Genomic DNA, 25,469 nt, shown 5'->3' with positions numbered 1-25,469 from the left:
ACGAGGAGTAGAATAGTCTAGTCTGTGATTATATCCTATACCAGGAGTAGAATAGTCTAGTCTGTGACTCTATCCCATACGAGGAGTCGAATAGTCTAGTCTGTGATTATATCCTATACCAGGAGTAGAATAGTCTAGTCTGTGACTCTATCCCATACGAGGAGTAGAATAGTCTAGTCTGTGACTCTATCCCATACTAGGAGTAGAATAGTCTAGTCTGTGACTCTATCCCATACTAGGAGTAGAATAGTCTAGTCTGTGACTATATCCTATACCAGGAGTAGAATAGTCTAGTCTGTGACTCTATCCCATACTCGGAGTAGAATAGTCTTGTCTGTGATTATATCCTATACCAGGAGTAGAATAGTCTAGTCTGTGACTCTATCCCATACGAGGAGTAGAATAGTCTAGTCTGTGATTATATCCTATACCAGGAGTAGAATAGTCTAGTCTGTGACTCTATCCCATATGAGGAGTCGAATAGTCTAGTCTGTGACTCTATCCTATACCAGGAGTAGAATAGTCTAGTCTGTGACTCTATCCTATACCAGGAGTAGAATAGTCTAGTCTGTGACTCTATCCCATACTCGGAGTAGAATAGTCTAGTCTGTGATTATATCCTATACCAGGAGTAGAATAGTCTAGTCTGTGACTCTATCCCATACGAGGAGTCGAATAGTCTAGTCTGTGACTATATCCTATACCAGGAGTAGAATAGTCTAGTCTGTGACTATATCCTATACCAGGAGTAGAATAGTCTCATCTGTATCTATATCCAACGTTGGGGCAAGACTAGACTCGTCTATGAATAGATCCAATGCCAAGACTAGACGAGACTATGGTCTGTGAATAGATTAATTATAGCGAACGAAGTGAGCTTCATACTTAACGCGTGCACGTTAGAGAATACGAAACAAAAACAAAAACAAAAACAAAAACAAAAACAAAAACAAAAACAAAATAGCCCTGGCTATTTGGAATCCATATCGTTAGCTATGACCTTTTGCTTCCGGTTGTTGTTAAACGCTGTGCGGTGTATTAACACGATTGCGTTTTATTTCTATCTTGTGAATATTACTTGACGCGTGCAAATGAGAGAATAAGAAACAACAAAAACAACACAATACCCTGCCAATTGTGAATCCGTGTCGTTGGCTATGACCATTTTGCTTCCGTTTTTTTTTTTTTGCTTCTGTTTTTTTTTTTGTTTCCGGTTTTTTGTCATGGGGAATGATGCATGCCGGGAGATCATGACCGGAAGTGTTTATTCAATTATCTTTTTTTCCCAAAGTTAATTTTATACTTCCGAAAGTGATTTTTTTTCATGACAGAAAGTGTTTATTTAGTATTTAACATTACCGGGAGTGATTTTGAAACTCTTTCCGGAACTTTTAATTTTTTTTTTATTCTTGACCAGAAGTGATCGTTTATTTATTTATTTATTCAATTATTTTTTTCCCAAAGTTAATTTTAATAAAGATATCTCCCGCATCATCAAAAAATATTTTTTAATCGTGATTAACATTATTTGATCGCTGATCCCGAATCCAGGCCGAAGTAACCGGAAATTGCGTCAAAATGGCGCTTACATGTACCACGGTATAGTTGGCAAGTATATAGTAGTGAACAAGTTATATGTAAAGTCAGAAGCGAATGTAAGAAGAATTCTACGTTCGCTTCTAGGCTTTGCCGATTCCATATTACGCCAGTACTCGACAATACTTGCCTGTGAAGAGTTCCTCCAGTAGGACGAGACAACACTTGTCCGTGAATAGATCCAACACCGGTCCTAGACAAGCTTCAGCTGACCGCCCTCTCCGATCACTACAAACACGGACACACCTCCTAAGACACAGGTTAAAACGAGTTTTAAGGGAGCATGAAGTCCGCGGTCCATTCCATCTCCGGGTTTTCCTCTCCACTCTCGGTCTCCTACGCATGCGCAGAAAGCTCGACGTGACGTCACTGGCTCACATCATGGCCCCGAAAAAAGGAGTTAAAGAGTCATTTTTCTCACAGCGAGATTCGATGTTTGTTATTCCAGATCGCGAGTGCGAGGACGGATATTTTGTCGGAGGACCAGTGTTCCGCGACGATTCAAAAGAAAAAGAACATTTGGGAAACAATTACAGAAAACGCAAATTTATGTAATGGAAGAATAAAAAGGACCGAGAGGGGTTTAAAAAAAAAAAATGGACAGAACTCAAATATCAATTGTCGAATGTGCTGAAGAACCGGAAAAGGATGGGGGATGTCCTTGAGGTGAACGGTTTTCCCCACTTAGAACTCATTCTGAGTATTGTTGATGATGACTGCGATGGAAGTCACAGTCGTGAAGGTACGTACAATACACCGCATCAACACACCTCATTTAAACACGTGACAACTTACATTAACACCTCTTCATCCTCAATTACCTACTTACCACCTCGTCCTTCAGATCGTGAGGTGCTGAAGGACTTACCGTCCTTAACCACCCCACCTCCTCACCCTTAACCACCCCACATCCTTATCCTTACCTCCCACCTGCTCACCCTTAACCACCCCACATCCTTATCCTTACCTCCCACCTCCTCACCCTTAACCACCCCACCTCCTCACCCTTAACCACCCCACATCCTTATCCTTACCTCCCACCTGCTCACCCTTAACCACCCCACATCCTTATCCTTACCTCCCACCTCCTCACCCTTAACCACCCCACATCCTTATCCTTACCCCCCACCTCCTCACCCTTAGCCACCCCACCTCCTCACCCTTAACCACCCCACATCCTTATCCTTACCTCCTCAACCTTAACCACCCCACATCCTCACCTTTAACCACCCCACATCCTTATCCTTACCTCCTCAACCTTAACCACCCCACCTCCTCACCCTTAACCACCCCACCTCCTCACATCCTTATCCTTACCTCCCACCTCCTCACCATTAACCACCCCACCTCCTCACCCTTAACCACCCCACCTCCTCACCCTTAACCACCCCACCTCCTCACCCTTAACCACCCCACATCCTCACCCTTAACCACCCCACATCCTTACCCTTAACCACCCCACATCCTTATCCTTACCCCTCCCCCTTCCCCACCTCCTCACACATAACCACCCCACATCCTCATCCTTACCCCCCCCACCTCCTCACCCTTCAATTACTGACTCACCACCTCATCCTTAGCCACCCCACATCCTCACCTTTAACCCCAACCTCCTCACAGTTCCAACCACCTGCAAGACAGGTTTCAGCCGGACGCACTCACCCTCCAATCAGTAGACACACTCACCCTCCAATCAGTAGACACACTCACCCTCCAATCAGTAGACACACTCACCCTCCAATCAGTAGACACACTCACCCTCCAATCAGTAGACACACTCACCCTCCAATCAGTAGACACACTCACCCTCCAATCAGTAGACACACTCACCCTCCAATCAGTAGACACACTCACCCTCCAATCAGTAGACACACTCACCCTCCAATCAGTAGACACACTCACCCTCCAATCAGTAGACACACTCACCCTCTAACTCTAAGACACATTTAAAATCTCCTCGCGGTGTAAACGTTTCATTCCGAGTGTAAAGTTCAATCTCCCTGTTGTTTTATCGGCCTCAATGACGTCATGGTTTGACCCTTCGTTCTGGGTCAAAGTGGTGGACGGTTCGAAACCCTATTTGGGTCATTCAAATCTATTATTGTTGAAATGTGCTGCTTCGTTGCTTCACTCTCGGCATTTAAAAGGACAGAGCGTGTGAAAACAACCATAGGTTGGTAATAATACCGCAGGCTTTGACGGTCCTGACGGTCACCATCATCACCATCATCACCATCATCACCATCATCACCATCATCACCATCATCACCATCATCACCATCATTACCATCAGGACCATCAGGACCATCAGGACGTGTGGATAAAACTTCAGGACTCCTACTCCTCCTCCTACTCCTCCTCCTACTCCTACTCCTACTCCTCCTCCTCCTCCTCCTCCTCCTCCTCCTCCTCCTCCTCCTCCTCCTCCTCCTCCTCCTCCTCCTCCTCCTGTCCTTGTTAGAGAGGGAACTAGTTTGCCACTCAGGTCTCCGCCCTTCACTGCGCATGCGCAGAAACGTCAACATGACCTGACAACATGGCTGTGAGAAGGCAACGGAAGAGTAATTTCTCTGACAAGGAGATCAGATGTTTGTTAGTCGAGATCGAGAGGGTTAAGACATATTTGATGTCAAGCCGAAAGTCGTGCGTGATCGGACAGAAGAAAAAAAACATTTGGGAAACAATTACGGCAAACGTAAATTCAACTAATGGAGGAATTGAAAGGACTGAGAAGGGTCTAAAAGAAAAATGGAAAGATTTAAGATGGCAAGCCCTTCATACGGTGAAGAAGCAGCAAATGACTGGGGGTGTACTTCCCACCAAGAATTTTCCCTACTTGGAACTCATTCTGAGTATTATTGGTGATCGCAGCGATGGAAGTCACCATAGTGAAGGTAAGTACAATGCTACACCACACATCTACACCCATCATTTTTCCTTCCGATCCATTCAAGTTCCTCCCAACCGACACCTCACCCTTCAACCGCACTCGAGCTCCTCACCTTTCCATCATCCAACCTCCCCCATCCTCACTTTCCACCCCTCCCCCTCCCTTCGACCTTACCCTTCCAACTTTAACCCCCTCTACCTAACCCTCCAAACCACAACCTAATGACCTAACCTTCCCAGCCTCCACCTCATGCACGATCTAATCCTCCCAGCCTCTCCCTCAAAATCCTCTCCCCCCTCCCCACCTACCTCACCTGTCACCCTCCCTTTGACCTCACTCTTCCAACGTCTACCTCACGACCTAATCCTCCTGACCCCAACGCTCCCAATCACCACTGCCACGCCCCCCCGACATCACCCTCCCAACCCCCACGCCCCCACCACTACCATTCCAATCCACCCCCACCCATCCAACTCCTTCCCCACCATGTCCTACCCCCCCCCCCCCTTTCCACGTGCCTGGATGAAGAAAAACAATATAATTCTGGTGTTAAATTATAAACTCTTAACAACATTTAATCATATTTTGGATCCTAATTGTGTAGCTTTCCTTCCTCATCAGCATGATGGAGTAGATTATGTTAATGAGTCACCTTGATATTGTGCTGTTGAACCCTGAAACACAAACTCACTCACTTGTGCTACTAAAAAAACCTGTTTGTGATAAACATTGTTTCAGTTGCTGGGAAAGACAGGTTTGACACACAATGGAATGGCTCCACTCCTGGGATCAGCACAGATGGACCATTGGATGAGACCCTCCAGGAGAGAGATGTAACAACAGAGCCGGTCGTGGACCGAACTGACGGCGCACCATTGGGTGATATCATTGGGGAGAGAGATGGAACTGAGCCGGCAAGGGACAGAACTTTAGGTAAATATAACCTACAATGAAGATACCACCTGATATGAGTGTCACCATGGTGTTTTTTCTTTTAAGTTTATAATAATTGTACTCCCTTAAAAAAAAAAAAAAACATGCTGAGACAATCAGGCTGGAGCTTATTGTTATCTACACCCTACCTAACCCCTAACGTACCACTTATCTACCCCTTATGCAAAGATGCCACAACATTCGTACACGTTGACTGTGTGAACATAATTTCATAACAAATGCCTTGAATGTGAAATACTAGTTCTCATATTGATTTTGGATATCTGCAGTCCATGTCCCAGACGTGGCCTCCTCTTCAGCAACGGTACCAAGGCCAGAAGAAGACTTTGATATATCCTGGCTATTGTCAGTGTCCAAGCACCACTTTCCCTCCTCTTCCAACGTGGTGAATGGCTCAGAACAAAAGGCGCGGAAGTGGCAGTTGGTGATCACTCCAGAAACCGACGAAGAGATCGTCCTCTTTAAGCAATGGATGCGGTCGAAAATAGAAAAACATACAGCGAAAAATAAATTGTTAGAAGCAGAGAAATCGAAAGCAATCCTAGAAGTTGAAAAGCTGAAGTATGATTTGGGTATGTGGTCATCTTAGAGGGAATGTTGTTTCATATGCAGCCTATGTCTGCTGGATGCATTATTTTCTGGAAGCGCAGCTGTGCCACTGATGCAGTGCCCGTTTCCAGTAAGCCAATACTTATTTTACCGACCTCGGAAGGATGACAGGTTAAGTCAACCCACCTGGTGTTATTTTAACAGCATGACAGGGTCGAACTCAAGACACCGAGATCTTAAGCCAACCACCTCAACTGTTAAGCCAACACCAGGCTTTTTTCGAGGAAATTTATTTGATTTGAATGGTTCATTGTGTGAGGCAAAGATGATGTGTAAATAAAACGTTTTATCCACTAAAAGTTTGTTGGCCTTTTTCTTCCCCCATATTGTTACAAGGGCCTCAGCACACTTTGTTTTTTTTGCAGGGTTTTGATAGATGTGTTGATTTTGGCTATCTTTGGAGACTTGTGTTAACTTGGACAATTAATATAGATCGAGGGTTCATAGACTTAAGGATTGTCTCGATGCGCATTCAACGCAAGGCCAATTCTTTGTCTTTAAATAATGATGCAGCTTGCATACATACCAACTAGCAAAGTGATACCAATGGGGCTAATGCCCGGTGTGTGCATCTGGGCCCCTCGGCTTAAATAGTCTCAACGTAAGCTCTGCAGATTCTGCCTCGTCCTGTCTTTGCATACCAACCAGTGCATTCTGTGATGCAAAGCTTTAACAGGGATTTATGCCCAATGCTACACATGGACCCTCATAGTCCACTCAAGCCATACAAACGAACCAAAAGTCGCGCACGTACTTGGTTTATTTTTCTTTTATATCGCCTGCTAGCCTCGTCTAATTTTGTTTCGATAGGCTGCAGTGTTTTTTCCACATGTCCCCCCCTTTGTCAATGGATGAATTCTGGGTAGAAAAGGAAGTGTTAGATGGCATGTTTACTACAATGACAGCAAGGGAGGAAGTGGATGATTCACGCCACTATCACAGCCGACTGCTTGGGCGTGCAGGATTTGTCCATATATGGAATGGATACTGCCTAACAGTATTCAGGAAGGTGATTGGCTCGTCTTAAGTTTGGCGTTTAAGTGAGTCGGGGCCTTGGGAATATGGTGGTGAAAAAGGGAGTAAATAGAGAGCGAAGAAGAAAGGAAGAGGAGTACATAAAATGTGATGGATACTCAATGTGGGCCACATCAATAATTGGGGGAAGCAGAGGGTTCTTATTGTTGTAGGAAGTGAGGAAATAGCCCACTTAAGGATAGTTATTACTGGGACGAAGGAACAGATCGATAATTTGCAGCAAGTAGCAGAATGTGAGAAATTTGTACATAATAGTTGGTTACGGTTATGGATTGAGGTTGCTGAGGATATTTGCAGTGGTGATAGTGCAGCAGGAGCAGGCAGTGCTGAGGGTACAGAGAGTAGAGACAGTCGTAAGGCAGCGAGTGCAGACAGTGAGTACATGCAGTGGTGAGGTAACGAGTGCAGGCAGTGGTGAATATGCAGTGGTGAGGTAACGAGTGCAGGCAGTGGTGAGGCAGCGAGTACAGGCCGTGGTGAGGCAGCGAGTACAGGCCGTGGTGAGTTAGTGCAGGCAGTGGTGAATATGCAGTGAGTGCAGGTGCAGTAAGTGCAAGCAATGGTGAAGGTGCAGTGAGTGAAGTGGATGTGAGGTTACAGCAATAGAGATTGGTAGGAATGAGGTCTGGAAGATAGTTTTTGTGGGTGATGAGACTATGAAATATGTCGATTCTTCATTCTGCAGGAAGGATCGTAGACACAGAATTCTGTGCAGTTTTGAAGGAACAGGAGTTAGAGACATTGAAGGAAGGGTACATGACATCATATCGGGTCATGGTCGGAAGAAGTTGGTTGTGGTACACCTCGGAGCAAAATATTTCGAGAAAGTTTACTGAGAGGTTTTGAAAAATAGATGCAAGATACTGTATTGTGTAAGTGGTTGAAAACAAGAGAGTTGTGAGATTATGTTTTCTGAGTTTCTCCAAAGATTAAGAAGTGACACAGAAATTATGAGCAGAGTGATATATGTCAACCATTGACTGGACGAATGGAGTAGGGAGGAAGGTTTTACATTTAAGAAGCAGTGGGAATTATTTCGTGGGCAAAGAGAGTATTTCCAGAATGATGACTGTATGTTAAATAGAAAGGGGGCAGCAAGGTTTGCAGTCGGAATTGAAGGAATTCAGGCTTTTTTAGTTCAGTGGAAGGTGGGGAAGTTACTGAGGAAGGAATTGATGATGTAATTGTGATGAGTAAGGCCAGGCAAGAAAATAGAATTTCAGGAAGGGAAAAGTTAAACATATTCTATACCAATACCAGAAGTTTAAATAATAAGATGGAAGAGCTTGCGGCCAAAGTAGATAGCGAGGTGTACGACATAGTTGAAGTCAGTGAGATGTGGTTTAAGCAGGAGAGTAACTGGAGGAGAGGAATAGAAGGCTACAAGGTGTATTGGTGTGATACAAAGAAGAAAACAGGAGGAGGAGGAGGAGGAGGAGTAGCAATCTGGATAAAAGACAGCATTGCATCTAGAGAAAGGGGTGACATTAAGGAGGGAATTAATGTCGAGGAATATGTATGAATTGAGAGATTGTAAAAACATTTAGATACTGGTAGGATGCTTTAATAAGGCTCCGGGTGTGAAGGAAGAGTAGGTTGGAGGAGAACATGAAGAATTCAAAAGGGCATGTGGTAAGGGAAGAGTATTGCTTAATTATGGGGGATTTTAACTTGCCAGGGATCGATTGGGTCCAGGAAATGGGAAAGGGCAGAGCAGATGAGGATTTCCTCGTTTTAGTCCAGGATTGCTTTTTAACCCAGTTTGTAGATAAGCCCACAAGTGGGAGTGCAGTGTTAGACCTCTTTTTAAGTTATGATACCAATATGGTGGAGGAGGTGGTGGTCGAGCAGCACTGAGGATCAAGTGACCATGACGTGTGTGCAAATATTATATTTATGGTCAGAGTCCAGGATAGTAGAATTAAGGCTATAAAATTTCAGGAAGGCAAACCTTGAGGGAGTGAAAAGAGAGTTGGGTAATATAGATTGTGATAAGCTAACAATAGGAGAATCAGCTTCAGAAAATGGGAAACCTTCAATGAGCAAATGTGTAGAGTGCAGAGAAAGTACATTCCAATGACGTGTAAAACAAGAAGCAGAAAGAGACCAGGGTGGTTGAGCAGTGAGATAAGGAACGCATTAAGGAAAAGCAGAAGGCATATATTGGGTTTAAAATAACAGGAGTGGAGTTAGATTTATATCACTATCGGAGTAAACAGAGACAAGTTCAGAAAATAACTCAGCAAGCCAAAAGAGAGTCTGAGAAGGACATGGCTAAGAATATTCTGCATAATAGCAAGGCTTTCTTTAAGTATAACAGAGGGAAAGAACAGGCGAGGACCAGCGTGGAGTAGCACCAGGAGAGTGGTTCATGAAGAAAGTGAGATGGCAGGCTTATTAGCCCCCATTGGACTTAGTCCGAAATGGAGGCTTATGGATTTGGTCCCGATTTTCGTGTCCGTGCGTGCTCTCACAACCATATCTTGGACATGTCTGGACCGATTTTGTTGATACTTGGCACAAAGACAGCACATATTGCTGAAGGAGTAGTTAACGTATGGAATGGCTTCCATGGAAAGGTAGTGGCAGTGGAAAAGTAGATTAGTTTAAATTGGAATTAGGTACCTGGAAGTTATGGAGATAGAGGGGTTTGAGATGTTAAGACTTTTAGGTAGTTTGAGCATTGATGGTGGATTGTGTGCATGTATACGGAGTTCTCTAGGTGGGGGTCTTGTCAAGGGGTGTTGTGTGGTTGATGTTGTGTGTTTTGACCAAGCCCATTACCCCTCCCATGAGGGGAAGAAAAAAAAAATACAAAAATTACAAAAAAAAAAAACAAACAAAGAAAAAAAATCATTAATTAAAAACTTTTTTTGGTATTTTCTTCCTTGGATTTTGTGCAGATAAATTAGTATGGTGTTTATGAAGCATGATGGGCTGAATGGTCTCCACCTGTATTAGATTTCCTTGTAAATTATGGTATACATAAGCACGTCATTTTTTTCGACATCAGATCCAAGATGACTGACTGGCAGCCATTTTAGTTGTAAAAAAAAAAAAAATAACCTGGGTGTCGAACACATCCTCAACCATTTCTCGGACAGACATTTACACATTTTGTTCAAACTTGGCACACAGGTAACGAATGATGGCTTACATAAGTAAGTCATTGTTTTTCAAGATCAGATCCAAGATGACCGACTGGCGGCCATTATAGTTGCAAAAAAAACCCGATGTTGCACACGTCCTGAACCATTTCTAGACGTGGTCAACACATCCAGAAATTGATGTGTTGAACACCGATGTTATTCAAACTTGGAACCTGGATAAGGAATGATTGCTTGCTCTGGCACGTCATTTTGTTTTCAAGATCAGATCCAAAATGGCTGTCTGGTGGCCATTTTGTAACTTAAATGTGTCCTCATCCATTTCACAGACATTCATTGTCCAATTTTGTTCAAACTTGGCACAAGCACAATACATGATGGCACATGCGTGCTCCTCACTTTATTTTGCGATCTGATCAAAGATGGCCTTCTGGTAGACTGGCGGACATTTTAGTTGTACATACCAGTAAATATTGGTGAGCCCTTTAACTCCATACAGCAACATTACTAAAACAACGGGGGCTCTGACATTTTATGTCTCTTTCACTTGTTAAAAAGGTATTGTTGTAGATTCTCGCCCGCCGGCGTGCGAACGACAGCGTTTAACCAATAGCAGCCGCTTCGCCCACCGAACAGATAATCCAGTCGCGGCTTTCCGGATCAACGCCGAAAACCAGCCACGGGTGTGTTTTTGACCACACCACAACCTTGTCCGTACTCTACCCGCGCTACAGGGTCCGATCGCCAAATCTTCGATTTACCTAATTAATCGCGCGGGTAGATTACCGAGAGATTGGACCTCAACGAGGCCCACTTGGAAACGAGCCGCTTAAGCAGCTCGCTCCATTTTGGGATAACCGAGCGGGGTGTTATCGCGAGCCCCGTTGGACCTGATCACTTTATCGGCTATTTAAAAACCAACTAATTCCGAGTGCAATATGGCAGTTCAATTAGGGAAAGAAGACGCAACGAACGGGGAACATTTAAATAAGCACATTTATTTCACACACAACACATATGCAGTCATGTATCAAACAATGCACGTATGCAATCATGTATGCACTCAATGCAAAACATGCATGCAGTTATGCAGTTATGTAAAGCAAATGCGGTTAAGGGACAAAACATGAGCAAGACAAGAACTACGACCGTCTATTTATTATGTACACACTTAACAGTTCTACTTACGGACATGGCGCCACAACGTTCATTCAAAAGAAGCAAGGAAAAACCCCAGGACAGACAAGGGGTAGACTGGACCCCTTGGGGTCTTTATAACACGGAGCCATGTAGACCGCAAAGGCTCCGCGAGACCGGGCTGGCTACCTTGTCCCTCATGGTGACTCTCCAGGGCGACCCTCGGTGTCCCCTCTCCAGCGACCCAGGGTAAGGCATGGTACGGCAGGCCGCGCGCCTTGGCTCCGCTGCGCTCCGCTCTCTCCAGTCCCCTACCACGGCTCCACACACTGCCCACAACTCCGACACGACTCTTTCCCCTTTTTTCCACACACACAACCTCCAGGGCCGACTCCTCGACTTGCGTTCAGTGCGCCCTTTTATTTCCACGGTGCCTCGCCCCTCCCTTTCGCCCCCCCTCTCTTCCAGCACGCGAGCGAAGCTTCCCGAAGCGGGGCGTTTTCCTCATCGAATCGGGGCCTTTCTTTTATGTCTTCATAGCTTTCGTCTTTTCCGCACGTGTTTGTCGTTGGGGGGAGGTTGAGGCTGTCGTCCGTTCTCCCCCGATGAATGCCAGGCTTCTCGCAACAGTGCTGAGGTAGAAATGTGGTGGTGGTGTGGTTGGCATTATGGTGGCATGGCTGGCCTTTTGTGGTGGTCTTGATGGTGGTGTGGCTGGCATTTGTGGTGGTCGTGAGGGTGGTGTGGCTGGCGTTTGTGGTGGTCGTGAGGGTGGTGTGGTTGGGTGGTGGTGGTTAAGGTGGTTGTTCTGAAGCGGTTGATCAGAGCGATGTTGGTGGTAGAGGTGGTTGTGGTGAAGCAGTTGGTCAGCTGAAGAAGAGCGATGTTGGTGGTGGAGGTGGTTATTGTAAAGCGGTTGGTCCAAAATAACGATAGTAAAAGAAAAAACGGCTAACTGAACATCACAGCCCTTTAAACATCGGTGGGGAAATCTATCTGAACACAGACTTATCGACATAACTGATCTAAGGACCTATATGGTGCTCTGCGGATTTCCACAGCCGTAACAGTATTTTACTTCACCTTTTACACAAGAACAGTCAGGAGAATTGCCAATAGCTGAGAGTATTGATCAAGGAGGTGAAGAAGGGCTTTTACAGAAGATCCAGGTTGGAGTGGAGGAAATAAAGGAACAGCTAGGTATTCTTAGAGAAGATAAGGCTCCGGCTCCAGATAATATGCACCCGAGAGTATTCAAGGAGGTGGCTAAGCAGGTAAGTGAGATATTCATGGATATTTTCAATAGTTCCCTCGAGTCAGGACAGATATTAACGGAGGATTGGAGAGTAGCAAATGTAACACCACAATTTAAGAAAGGATCCAGAGAAGAAATGGGGAACTATAGACCTGTTTGTTTGACTTCAGTTGTGGGGAAGATGTTGGAGACATTAATTAAGGACCAGACGAGGAACCATTTAAATATATACAAACTAATTAAAGGTAGTCAGCATGGGTTTACCAAAGGTAGGTCAAGTCTCACAAATCTTTCAGAGTTTGATGAAGCAGTGTCTGAGTGGATGAGGGAAAGGCAATGGACATAGTAAATCTAGACGTAAAGAAGGCATTTGATAAGGTACCACATCGGAGGTTGTTAGGCAAGGTGAGGACTTGTGGAGTGGCTGGTCAGGTAGATAATTGGATTGCAAACTGGGTAAGTGATAGGAAGCAAAGAGTGGCTGTGAGTGGGAGGATGTCTTGCTGGGAGGATGTAAGTAGCGGGGTACCTCAGAGATCAGTACTCGGACCATTATTATTCATTATATACATCAACGATTTGGATAGTGGTGTGAAGAGTAAGCTTTCCAAATTTGTAAATGACACAAAGCTTGGAGGTGAGGTGGATAGCAGAGGGGGTGGTGATCAGTTACAGGAAAGTAATGATACTTGCATAGATTGGGCAAAAGATTGGCAGATGGAATTTAACCTGAGCATTTGTAAGGTGTTCGGGATGGGGAAGAATAATGAAAATAGAGAATACAGGATACAAGGGGTAATTTTGGAGCGTATCACACAGGAGAAGGATCTGGGGGTGGTAATAGATAATGGGAGGTAAAGAGGCAGCACAGTGCCAGGCAGCTATAGGTAAAGCAAATAGGGTTTTAGGTTGTATCAGGAAGGGGATAAATTATAAATCAAAAGAGGTAGTGTTAACATTGTACAGGAATTAAGTGAGGGCCACATGTAGAATATTGTGTGCAGTTCTGGTCACCACAACTTAGGAAGGACATAGATACCATGGAGAGGGTTCAGCATTGGACTACAAGATTGATTCCAGGCCTAACTCGACTCAGCTATGAGGAGCGGCTGAAGGAGAGAGGACTTCATACACTAGAAAGGAGGCGGTTACGAGGAGATACGATGGAGATGTTTCAGAAAATGAAGGGTCCAGATAAAATAAGTGCAGAATAATTATTCAACAGAGTGGACAGTGGCAGGACCTGGGGTCATAGCATGAGAATAAAGAAAAGAAGAGGAGAGTTAAGGCAGGAGTCTTTTACTCAGAAAGTAGTGAATGATCTCACTGGAAAGGTAGTGGCAGCAGAAACAGCTGGATAAGTTTTAATTGGAATTAGATTGGAGATAGGAGGGGTATGGGGATGTTGATAAAACTTTTAGGTACTTTGAGCATTGGTGGGTGATTGTGTGCATGTGTACGGAGTGTTGTTGGTGGGGGTCTCATCAAAGGGTGTTGTGTGGTTGTTGTGTGTTTTTTTTTTTACCCAAGACTTTCCATGTCCATGCTCCCTCCACCGGAAAGAAAAAAAAAACCCATAAAAACTCGAAAAATAAAACTTTAACAAAAAAAAAAAAACATTTTCCATTTTTCTTGCGTTGATCTCGTGTTGATAAGTTGGTGCGGTGCTGATGTGGTGTAGGCATGACGGGCCGAACGGCCTCCATCTGTGTCTAATTTCCTTTTGTGTATCCAAGTTGCTCGTAAGGGAGGGAACTCCATCATTTTCCACTCCGACCTCGGCTCTTCACTGAGCATGCGCAGAAAGCTCCTCGTGACCTGACAACATGTTTGCGAGAAAGAACAGGGATTTCTCTGCCAAAGAGATTCAAAACTTATTGGAGGAGATAGCGAGTTTTAAGACACATTTGATGTCAAAGCAAGGGTCATCCGTGAGCAGACAAAAGAAAAAGGACATTTGGAAAACAATTACAGCAAACGTGAATTCATCCAATGGAAGAATTGAAAGGACTGAGAAGAGTTTAAGAGAAAAATGGAAAGATTTAAGAGGCCAAGCCCTTCGTACGGTGAAGAAGCCGCAAAAGACTGGGGATATACTTCCCGCGAAGAATTTGCACCACTTGGAACTCATTCTGAGTATTATTGGTCATCGCAGCGATGGAAGTCACCGTAGTGAAGGTAAGTACAATGCTACACCACACATCTGCACCCATCATTTTTCCATCCGATCCGTTCAAGTTCCTCCCAACCGACACCTCACCCTTCAACGGTCCTCGAGCTCCTCACCTTTCCATCATCCACCCTCCCTTTCCCCATCCTCACTTTCCACCCATCCCCCTCCCTTAGACCTTACCCTTCCAACTCTCACCTCCCTCTCCCTAACCCTCCCAACTCCCTTCCTCCAGCCTCACCATTCCAACCTCATCCTTCCAATCCACCCCCACCCATCCAACTTCCCCCCCCCCCCTTCCCACTTGACTTGACTCGATTGAAAACAATGTAATTCTGGTGTTGAATTATAAACTCTTAAGAAAATTTAAATGTATTGTGGATCCTCGATGTGCAGCTTTCCTTCCTCATCAGCATGATGGAGTAGATTATGTTAATGAGTCAACTTGATATTGTGCTGTTAAACCCTTAAGCACAAACTCACTCACTTGTGCTGCTAAAAAACCTGTTTGTGATAAAACATTGTTTCAGTTGATGACAAAGACAGGTTTGACACACAATGGAATTGCTCCACTCCAGGGATCAGCACAGATGGACCATTGGATGAGTCAATCCAGGAGAGAGATGTAACAACAGAGCCGGTCGTGGACCGAACTGTCAGCACACCATTGGGTGAGTCCATTGGGTAGAGAGATGGAACCGAGTCGGCAATGGATAGAACTTTAGGTAAATGAAACCGACAATGAAGATACCACCTGATATGAGTGTCACCGTGGTGTTTATCTTTTGAGTTTATAACAATTGTACTCCCTTAAAAAAAAAAAATACATGCTGAGACAATCAGGCTGTGAGCTTATTGTTATCTACACACTACCCCTAACTACCACTTATCTCCCACTTATGCAAAGATGCCACAACATTCGTACACGTTGACTGCGTGAACATAATTTCATAACAAATGCCTTGAATGTGAAATACTTGGTCTCGTATTGATTTTGGATATCTGCAGTTCCTGTCCCAGACGTGGCCACCTCTTCAGCAACGGTACCCAAGCCAGTCGAAGACGTTGATATATCCTGGCTGTCGTCGGTGTCCAAGCACCACTTGCCCTCCTCTTCCAACGTGGGGAATGGTTCAGAACGAACGGCGTGGAAGTGGCAGTTGGTGATGACTCCGGAAACCGACGAAGATATTGTCCTCTTTAAGAAATTGATGAAGTCGACGACAGAAAAAAATACAGCGAAAAAGAAATTGCTGAAAGCAGAGAAATCGAAAGCAATCCTAGAAGTTGAAAAGCTGAAGTATGACTTGGGTATGTGGGCATCTTAGAGGGAATGTTGTTTCATTTGCAGCCTTTGTCTGCTGGATGCTTTATTTAATGGAAACGCAGCTGTGCCACTGATGCAGTGCCCATTTCCAGTACGCCAATACTCATTTTACCGACCGCAGAAAGATGACAGGTTGAGTCAACCCTCCTGGTGTTATTTTAACGGCACGACAGGATCAAACTCAAGAAACTAACATTTTAAGCCAACCACCTCAACTGTTAAGCCAACACCAGGCTTTTTTCGAGGAAATTAATTTGATTTGAATGGTTCATTGTGTGAGGCAAAGATGATATGTAAATAAAACTTTTTGTCCAGTAAAAGTTTGTTGGCCTTTTTCTTCCCCCCTATTGTTAGCCTTCCTATTGTTGGCCTCAGCACACTCTTTTTTTGCAGGGTTTTGATAGATGTGTTGATTTTGGCGATCTTTGTTGTCTTGGACAATATATATATATATATATATATATATATATATATATATATATATATATATATATATATATATATATATATATATATATATATATATATAGACTTAAGGATCGTCTTGATGCACATTCAATGCAAGGCCAATTCTTTGTCTTTGGATAATGATGCAGCTTGCATGCATGCCAACTCGCAAAGCAATACCATTGGGGCTTATGCCCGGCGTGTGCATCTGGGCCCCTCGGCTTAAATAGTCTCAACGTAAGCTCTGCAGATTCTGCCTCGTCCTATCTTTGCATACCAACCAGTGGCTTCTGTGCTGCAAAGTTTAACAGTACAGGGATTTATGCCCAATCCTACACATGGAGCCTCGTAATCCACTCAAGCCATACAAACGAACCAAAAGTCGCGCACGTACTTGGTTTATTTGTCTTTAATGTCGCTTCCAGCCTTGTCTAATTTGGGTTAGATAGGCTACAGTGTTTTTTCACATGTCCCCCCCCACCCCTTTGTCAATGGATGAATTCTGGGTGGAAAAGGAAGTGTTAGATGGCATGTTTACTACAATGACAGCAAGGGAGGAAGTGGATGATTCACACCACTATCACAGCCAGCTGCTTGTGCGTGCAGGATTTGTCCATATTATGGAATGCGTACTACCTAAGAGTATCCAGAAAGGTGATTGGTCAATGCTCCCTCATGGACCCAACCGAATTTGGTGTCAAGTCCCACCTATTGACATGCGGAGGTTGCAAGCAGCGATAAAGCACACATCCATGCTAAAATGGAGTCCAGAGAGTTGACTTAATTCGAAGGAGGACAACGTGGAAACACTGAATTGCTGCTTGACCATTCATTGCTCCACACTCCCATTGATACTGCCCTGCCATACCCTTCTGCCTGCATCCTGTTTGGAGACTCTAGGTCACCACACTGGCTTGTCGTCCGAGTCCTGTCGCAGCTTGGGATTCATCCTGTGCATCAATATCTCTGCCCGGATTATATGTACCGCGTTGTCTTTTGTGTTTATGGGTGGACAGGGTATTACTTTTTCTTATAGTCCTTGTGTAGTTTGGTTATGTTTGTCCTTGATTTTATTAAGCTGGTTATCATGTTTATAATTATTTATTTTTATTTATTAAGAGTCTGTGCACTTTATGTTGCCACCATTTTGGGTGGTTTGCCGTCCCTGGAGGATGAATGCAGACATGCCACTTGCTTCCAGAACACGCCTCAATATTTCGATGATTTTTCATCACAAAAAAATTAAAGTTTCTCCAAATGTCACTCATGCGTATGTATTGTCTGGCATGATGAAGACTCGAGCCTACACCAGAACGAGACGAGACTAGTCTGGCTATACTCTCCGCCAGGAGTAGAATGGATTCGTCTGTGACTAAATCCTATGCCACAAGTGGAGTTGACAAGTCTGTGACTGGATCCTACGGTGATGAGACTGGACTCATCTGTGAATGGAACTTTTGTCGGGACTTAGATAAGTCGAGTCGGTGACTAAATCCTATGCCAGGAGTAGACTGGACTCGACAAGTCTTTGACTTGGTCCAGCACCAGGCTGATACCGGACTAGTATGTGAAGACGGCCGATGTTGAGACTAGATAAGATGATTCTGTGACGAGGTCATGCGCCGGGTTAAGACTAAACTAATCTGCGACTGGATCCTATGGTGATGAGACTGCACTCGTCTGTGAATGGAACCTTTGTCGGGACTTAGATAGATAAGTCTAGTCGGTGACTCAATCCTATGCCAGGAGTAGACTGGACATGACAAATCTTTGACTAGGTCCTGCACTAGTATGTAAAGACAACCGATGTTGAGACTAGATAAGACGATTCTGTGACGAGATCATGCGCCGGCCGGGTTAAGACTAAACTAGTCTGTGACTGGATCCTACGGTGATGAGACTGGACTCGTCTGTGAATGGAACCTTTGTCTGGACTTAGATAGATAAGTCTAGTCGGTGACTCAATCCTATGCCAGGAGTAGACTGGACATGACAAGTCTTTGACTAGGTCCTGCACTAGTATGTGAAGACAACCGATGTTAAGACTAGATAAGACGATTCTGTGACGAGATCATGCGCCGGCCGGGTTAAGACTAAACTAGTCTGACTGGATCCTACGGTGATGAGACTGCACTCGTCTGTGAATGGAACCTTTGTCTGGACTTAGATAGATAAGTCTAGTCGGTGACTCAATCCTATGCCAGGAGTAGACTGGACACGACAAGTCTTTGACTAGGTCCTGCACCAGGCCGAGACTGGACTAGTACGTGAAGCCGGCCGATGTTGAGACTAGATAAGACGATTCTGTGACGAGGTCATGCGCCGGGATAAGACGAAACTAGTCCGTGACTGGATCCTACGCTGGGACCTGACGAGACTCGTCCATGAATATATCCAATGGCAGGACAAGACGACTCGTCTGTGAATAATAGATCCTCTGCCGGGATTAGACAAGCTTCAGCTGAACGCACTCTCCAATCGCTAAACACACACACACACACACACACACACACACACACACACACACACACACACACACACACACACACACACACACTTAAAGTAGTTTTGATGGAAAACGTTTCATTCCGAGCACAAAGTCCGTGATCCATTCCGAGCACAAAGCCCGTGATGCAATCCGGCTCCACGTTTTCCTTTCCACTCTCGGCGTCCGACGCATTCGCAGAAAGCTCGACGTCACGTCCACCTCACAAGATGGCCCAGACGAGGGGAGGTAAGGGTAATTTTTCCGAAGAGGAGATTCGATGTTTGTTGTTGGAGATAGCGAGTGCTAAGAAAGATCTTCTTTCGAAGGAGCAGTCCGGCGCGACAAATGCAAAGCAAAACGGCATCTGGAAAAAAATTACAGAAAACGTAAATTTATCCAATGGAAGGAACGAAAGGAGCCAGAAGAGTTTGAAAAGAAAATGGAAGGATCTAAAATGTAAGGCCTCGAACTTTCTGAAGCTGCAGAAAATGTCTGGGGGTGTCCTTCCCGTGAAGGATTTCCCTCACTTGGAACTCATTCTGAGCATTGCTGTTGATGGAAGTGACGCTGCTGAAGGTACGTACGATACACCGCATCAACACTCCTTATTTAAAACACCTCATTAACTTACGTGAACACCGACTCGTATCACCTCATCCTTCAGCATCGCACCTCTTCACCCTGAACCACCCTTGGTTGGAGTGTCTGCTTTGGGTCAAGTTGTTTAACGGTTAAAACCCTATTTGGCCCATGCATGTTATGTTGCTGACATGTGCTGCTTCGTTGCTCGACTCTCAGCATTTAAAAAGATAGAGCATGTCAAAAAAAACAACCGCAGCTTGGCGATAATACTGCAGGCCCCGATGGCCTCCTCCAACAACTGCGATGACGTCACTTCCGGTTGTTCGCACACGGCCGTGTAAACTCCGAGGCCCAAATAAGGTAAATGTTTCCTGTGTGTTGTTTTGCATATTTTGTTGTGGGATTGTATATATAAAGGTTGTAGTTGTGTTCGTTTATTGAAATAAGTGGGGTGGGGCTTGAGGCTCGTCTTAAGTTTTGGCGTTTAAGTGAGTCGGGGCCTTGGGAATATGGTGGTGAAAAAGGGTGTAAATAGAGAGTGAAGAAGAAAGGAAGAGGAGTACATAAAATGTGATGGATGCTCAATGTGGGCCACATCAATAATTGGGGGGGAAGCAGAGGGTTCTTATTGTTGTCCGAAGTGAGGATAGTTATTACTGGGATGAAGGAACGGATCAATTAATTTGCAGCAAGTAGAAGAACGTGAGAAATTTGTACATAATAGTTAGTTAGGGTTGTGGAGTGAGGTTGCTGAGGATATTGGCAGTGGTGTTAAAGTGTATTCTTCATTCTGCAGGAAGGATCGAAGACATGGAATTCTGTGCAGTTTTGAAGGAACACGAGTTGGAGACATTGAAGGAAGGGTACATGACATCATGTCGGGTCACGGCAGCAAGAAGTTGGTCGTGGTACACCTCGGAGCAAATTATTTCGCGAGAGTTTACTCAGAGGTTTTGAAAAATAAATATAGCATATTGGGTTAAGCGAGAGCAAAACAAAATGGTTGTGAGGTCATGTTTCCTGAGATTCTCCCAAGATTAGGAAATGATATAGAAATTATGAGCAGAGCGATCGACCTCACACCATTCTTCCAGCCATTGGATGACGAGGAAGGTTTTACATTTTAAGAAGCAGTGGGAATCATCTCGCAGACAAAGGGAGTGTTTCCAGAATGATGGCCGTAGGTTTAATAGAATGGGGGGCAGCAAGGTTTGCAGGAGAAATTGGGGAAGGAATTCTGGCTTTTTTAGTTTAGCGGAAGGTGGGGAAGCTCCTGAGGTCGGAACTGATGATGTAATTGTGATGAGTAAGGCCAGGCAAGAAAGTAGAATTTCAGGAAGGGAAAAGTTAAATGTATTCTCTAACAATGCTAGGAGTTTAAATAATTAGATGGAAGAGCTTGAAGCCAAAGTAGATAGCAAGAATTATGATACAGTTGCAGTTAGTGAGACATGGTTTAAGGAGGAGAATAACTGGAGGACAGGATTAGAAGGCTACAAGGTGGATCGGTGTGATTGGAAGGAGAGAATAGGAGGAGGAGGAGGAGGAGGAGGAGTAGCAATCTGGGTGAAGGACAGCATTGCATCAAGAGAAAGGGGTGACATTAAGGAAGGAATAAATGTTGACGATTCTGTATGGATGAGTACAGAGTGAGTACATTCCATTGAGGTGTAAATGTCGAAGCAGAAAGCGGCCAGGGTGGTTGAGTGAGAAAAGGAATGCTATTGAGGAGAAGCAAAAGGCATTAAATTAATTACCTCCGCCATCGAAGCTGAAGGAGGTTATGCTTTCACCCCTTTCTGTCTGTCTGTCTGTTTGTTTGTGTACAAGATAGCTGAAAAAGTTGTCGACGGATTCGGACAAAACTTGGTGGACAGGTTGGGTGTGTGACAAGGAAGAATTGATTCGATTTTGGTAAAGATCTGGATCCGACGACTATAATTTTTTTAAGTGATTCTTCACCATTAACAGAAGGGGCCAAATATGATATATAGCACGGTCTCAAAAAGTTGTGGACGGTTTCGAAGAAACTTTCTGGACAGGTTGGGTGTGTCGCCAGGACTAATTGATTCGATTTTGGTGAAGATCCAGATCAGGATCCGACTACTAGAATTATTTAATTTTTAAAGTGATTCTTCACCATTGAGTGATAGGGCCAAAACTATATCATACTGTATAGCATGATATTTCAAAAATGTAATGGGGCCCGATATGTTCTCATGGATCAGGCATTCTGTGGCGGAGGTATGCGCTCCACAGAGTGCCCTTCTCCTTCGGTATAAAATAACAGGACGAGAGTTAGATTTATATCAGTATCGGAGGATCTGGGGGTGGTAATAGATACGGGAGGTGAGCAGGCAGCACGGTGCCAGGCAGCGACAGGAAGAGCAAATCGGGTTTTAGGTTGTATTCGGAGGGGATCATTTATAAATCAAAAGAGGTGGTGTTAACATTGTACAGGAATACAGAGGCCACATCTAGAATATTGTGTACAGTTTTAGTCACCACAGTTCCATAAGGACATATCAGTGAACATAGAGAGGGTTCAGCGCAGGACTACTGGATGATTTCAGGCCTAGCTAGACTCAACCATGAGGAGCGGCTGAAGGAGACGAGCTTTATTCACTAGAAAGAGGGGGTGTACGAGGAGATATGATAGAGATGTTTAAGATAATGAAAGGTAGAGATAAAATAAGTGCAGATGAATTTTAATTATTCAACAGAGTAGACAGTGATAGAACCAGGAGCCACAGCCTGAGAGGAGAGGAATGGCAGGAGACTTTCACTCAGAGAGTAGTTAATGCATGAAATTGTCTCCCTGGAAAGGTAGTGGCAGCAGAAAAAGTAGATAAGTTTAAATTGGAATTAGATTGGTACCTGGAAGTTATGGAGATAGAGGGGTATGGGGATGTTGATAAGACTTTGAGGTCGTTTGAGCATTGGTGGGTGATTGTGTGCGTGTGTACAGTGTTGTTGGTCAGGGTCTCATCAAAGGGTGTTGTGTGGTTGTTGCGTGTGTTTTACCCAAGACTTTCCATGTCCATGCTCCCTCCACTGGAAAGAAAAAAAAAATCCCATAAAAACTCGAAAAATAACACTTTAACAAAAAAACATTTTCCATTTTTCTTGCGTTGATCTCGTGTTGATAAATTGGTGCGGTGTTGATGTGGTGTAGGCATGATGGGCCGAATGGCCTCCATCTGTGTCTAATTTCCTTTTGCGTATCCAAGTTGCTCGTAAGGAAGGGAACTCATTAGTTTCTACTCAGATCTCGGCTCTTCACTGCGCATGCGCAGAAACCTCCACATAACCTGACAACATGTTTGCGAGAAAGCCACGGAAGAGCAATTTCTCTGACAAAGAGATTCTAAACTTATTGGAGGAGATAGCGAGTGTTAAGACATATTTGATGTCAAACCAAAAGTCATCCGTGATCAGACAAAAGAAAAAGAAAATTTGGGAAACAATTACTGCAAACGTAAATTCATCTAATGGAGGAAATGAAAGGACTGAGAATAGTTTAAAAGAAAAATGGAAAGATTTAAGATGGCAAGCCCTTCGTACAGTAAAAGAGCAGCAAATGACTGGAGGTGTACTTTCCGTGAATAATTTTTCCCCCACTTGGAACTCGTTCTGAGTATTATTGGTGATCGCAGCGATTGAAGTCACGGTAGTGAAGGTAAGTACAAAACTACACCACACATCTGCACACATCATTTTTTTTCCTTACGATCCATTCAAGTTCCTCCCAACCGACCCCTCTTCCTTCAACCGCACTCGAGCTCCTCACCCTTCCATCATCCACCCTCCCCTTCACCGACCTCACTTTCCGCCCCTCCCCCTCCCTTCGACCTTACCCTTCCAATTCTCCCCCCCCCCAACCTTAACCCCCTCTACCTAATCCTCCCAACCTCAACCTAATGACCTAACCCTCCCACCCTCCGCTTCATGCACCATCTAATCCTCCCAGACTCTCCCTCAAAAACCTCCCCCGCTCCAACCGAACCCTCCCAACCTCCCCAGACCCCACCCTCCCAACCCCCTTCCCCCAACCTTATGATTCCAACCTCATCCTTCCAATCCACTCCGAGCCATCCAACTTCCTCACCCCCCGCCCCCCACTTGCGTGGATTAAAAACAATATAATTCTGCAGTTAAATTATATACTCTTCAGAACATTTAAATATATTTTGGATCCTAATTGTGCAGCTTTCCTTCCTCATTAGCATAATAGAATAGATTATGTTAATGAGTCAGCTTGATATTATGCTGTTAAACCCTTAAACACAAATTCACTCACTTGTGCAATGAAAAAACCTGTTTGTGATCAACATTGTTTCAGTTGCTGGGAAAGACAGGATTGACACACAGTGGAATGGCTCCACACCTGGGATCAGTACAGATGGACCATTGGATGAGCCCATCCAGGAGAGAGATATAAAAACAGAGCCGGCGGTGGACCAAACTGTCCGCACACCATTGGGTAAGTCCATTGGGGATAGAGATGGAACTGAGTCGGCAATGGACAGAACTTCAGGTAAACATAACCTATAATAAAGATACCACCTTATATGAGTGTCACCATGGTGTTTATCTTTTGAGTTTACAATAATTGTACTTCCTTAAAAAAAAACATGCCTAGACAATCAGGCTGGAGCTTATTATTATCCACACACTACCCTTTACGTACCCCTAACGTACCAACCAAAGATGCCACAACATTCGTACACGTTGACTGTGTGAACATAATTTCATAACAAATGCCTTGAATGTGAAATACTTGTTCTCATATTGATTTTGGATATCTGCAGTTCCTGTCCCAGACGTGGCCGCCTCTTCAGCAACGATACCAAGGCCAGTAAAAGACTTTGATATATCGGGGCTGTCGGGGGTGTCCAAGCACCACTTGTCCTCCTCTTCCAACATGGCGAATGGCTCAGAAAGAAAGAGGCGGATGTGGCAGTTGGTGATCACTCCAGAACCCAACGAAGAGATTGTCCACTTTAAGCAATGGATGATATCGACGATAGAAAAAAATATGGAGAAAAAGAAATTGTTAGAAGCAGAGAAATCGAAAGCAATCCGAGAAGTTGAAAAGCTGAAGTGTGACTTGGGTATGTGGGCATCTTAGAGTGAATGTTGTATGTGGTTGCTGGATTTTCTGCTGGTACTCCTTTTACCAACCTCAGAAGAACAACAGGTTGAGTCAAGCCACCTGGTGTTACTTCAACGGGATTAACAGCGGCTCAATCTCAAGATCCTAAGCCAGCCACCTCAACTGTTAAGCCAACACCACGCTTTTTTGAGGAAATTAATTTGATTTGAATGGTTGATTGTGTGAGGCAAGGATGATGTGCAAATAAAACTTTTTGTCTCGTAAAAGTTTTTTGGCCTTTTTCTCCCCCCCCCCCCCTATTGTTTCAAGGGCCTCAGCACACTTTCTTTTTTGCCAGAGTTTTGATCGATGTGTTGATTTTGGCCAACTTTGGAGACTTGTGTTATCTTGGATAATTAATATAGACGGGGGTTCATAGACTTAAGGATTGTCTCGATGCACATTCAACGTAAAGCCAAGTCTTTGTCTTTGCATAATGATGCAGCTTGCATGCATAGCAACTAGCAAAGTGATACCATTGGGGCTTATGCCCGGTCTGTGTAAATGGGCCCTTCGACTTCAATGGTCTCAACGTAAGCTCTGCAGATTCTGCCTCGTCCTCTCTTTGAATACCAACTAGTGGATTCTGTGATGCAAATCTTAAACAGGGATTTAAGCCCAATCCGACATGTGGGGCCGAGTAATCCACTCAAGCCATACAAATGAACCAAAAGTCTTGCATGTACTTGGTTTATTTGTCTGTAATGCAGCCTGCCA

General features: G+C 44.3%; 3 protein-coding genes across 4 annotated transcripts in view; 2 read left to right on the top strand and 1 right to left on the bottom strand.

The window, feature by feature from the left end:
• LOC147033488 (uncharacterized) overlaps positions 1-1,904 on the bottom strand; it is a 48,157-nt gene extending 46,253 nt beyond the window's left edge. Inside the window, exon 1 of the mRNA XM_085855691.1 lies at positions 1,727-1,904. The gene's annotated coding sequence lies outside the window, so the exon portion shown is untranslated. The remainder of the gene's footprint in view (positions 1-1,726) is intronic.
• A 1,203-nt stretch (positions 1,905-3,107) lies between these two features.
• Positions 3,108-6,017, top strand: LOC147033487 (myb/SANT-like DNA-binding domain-containing protein 4). Its single transcript, XM_085856146.1, is given in 4 exon segments — positions 3,108-4,490; positions 5,225-5,419; positions 5,710-5,840; positions 5,842-6,017. Coding segments are annotated over 4 exon segments (711 nt in total). The 5' UTR covers positions 3,108-4,132; the 3' UTR covers positions 5,869-6,017.
• Positions 6,018-14,366: 8,349 nt separating this feature from the next.
• On the top strand, positions 14,367-24,973 carry LOC147033486 (uncharacterized). Of its 2 annotated transcripts, XM_085855978.1 has the most exons (4): positions 14,371-14,761; positions 15,332-15,424; positions 23,940-24,080; positions 24,409-24,973. In XM_085855978.1, exons 1-4 carry the CDS (start codon positions 14,410-14,412, stop codon positions 24,726-24,728), a joined length of 906 nt encoding a protein of 301 aa, XP_085712104.1. In that variant the 5' UTR covers positions 14,371-14,409; the 3' UTR covers positions 24,729-24,973. The 2 variants fall into 2 exon arrangements, with proteins under 2 accessions (XP_085712114.1, XP_085712104.1); XM_085855988.1 differs by lacking the exons at positions 23,940-24,080; positions 24,409-24,973 and adding an exon at positions 15,762-16,391 and having other exon boundaries at positions 14,367-14,761.
• The last annotated feature ends 496 nt before the right edge of the window (positions 24,974-25,469 follow it).

This window comes from Eptatretus burgeri, chromosome 2 (genome assembly GCF_056783735.1).
Source record: "Eptatretus burgeri isolate ZD-2024b chromosome 2, Ebu_testis_v1, whole genome shotgun sequence".
Taxonomy (NCBI): domain Eukaryota; kingdom Metazoa; phylum Chordata; class Myxini; order Myxiniformes; family Myxinidae; genus Eptatretus; species Eptatretus burgeri.
This window is presented reverse-complemented; position numbering and strand designations above follow the sequence as displayed.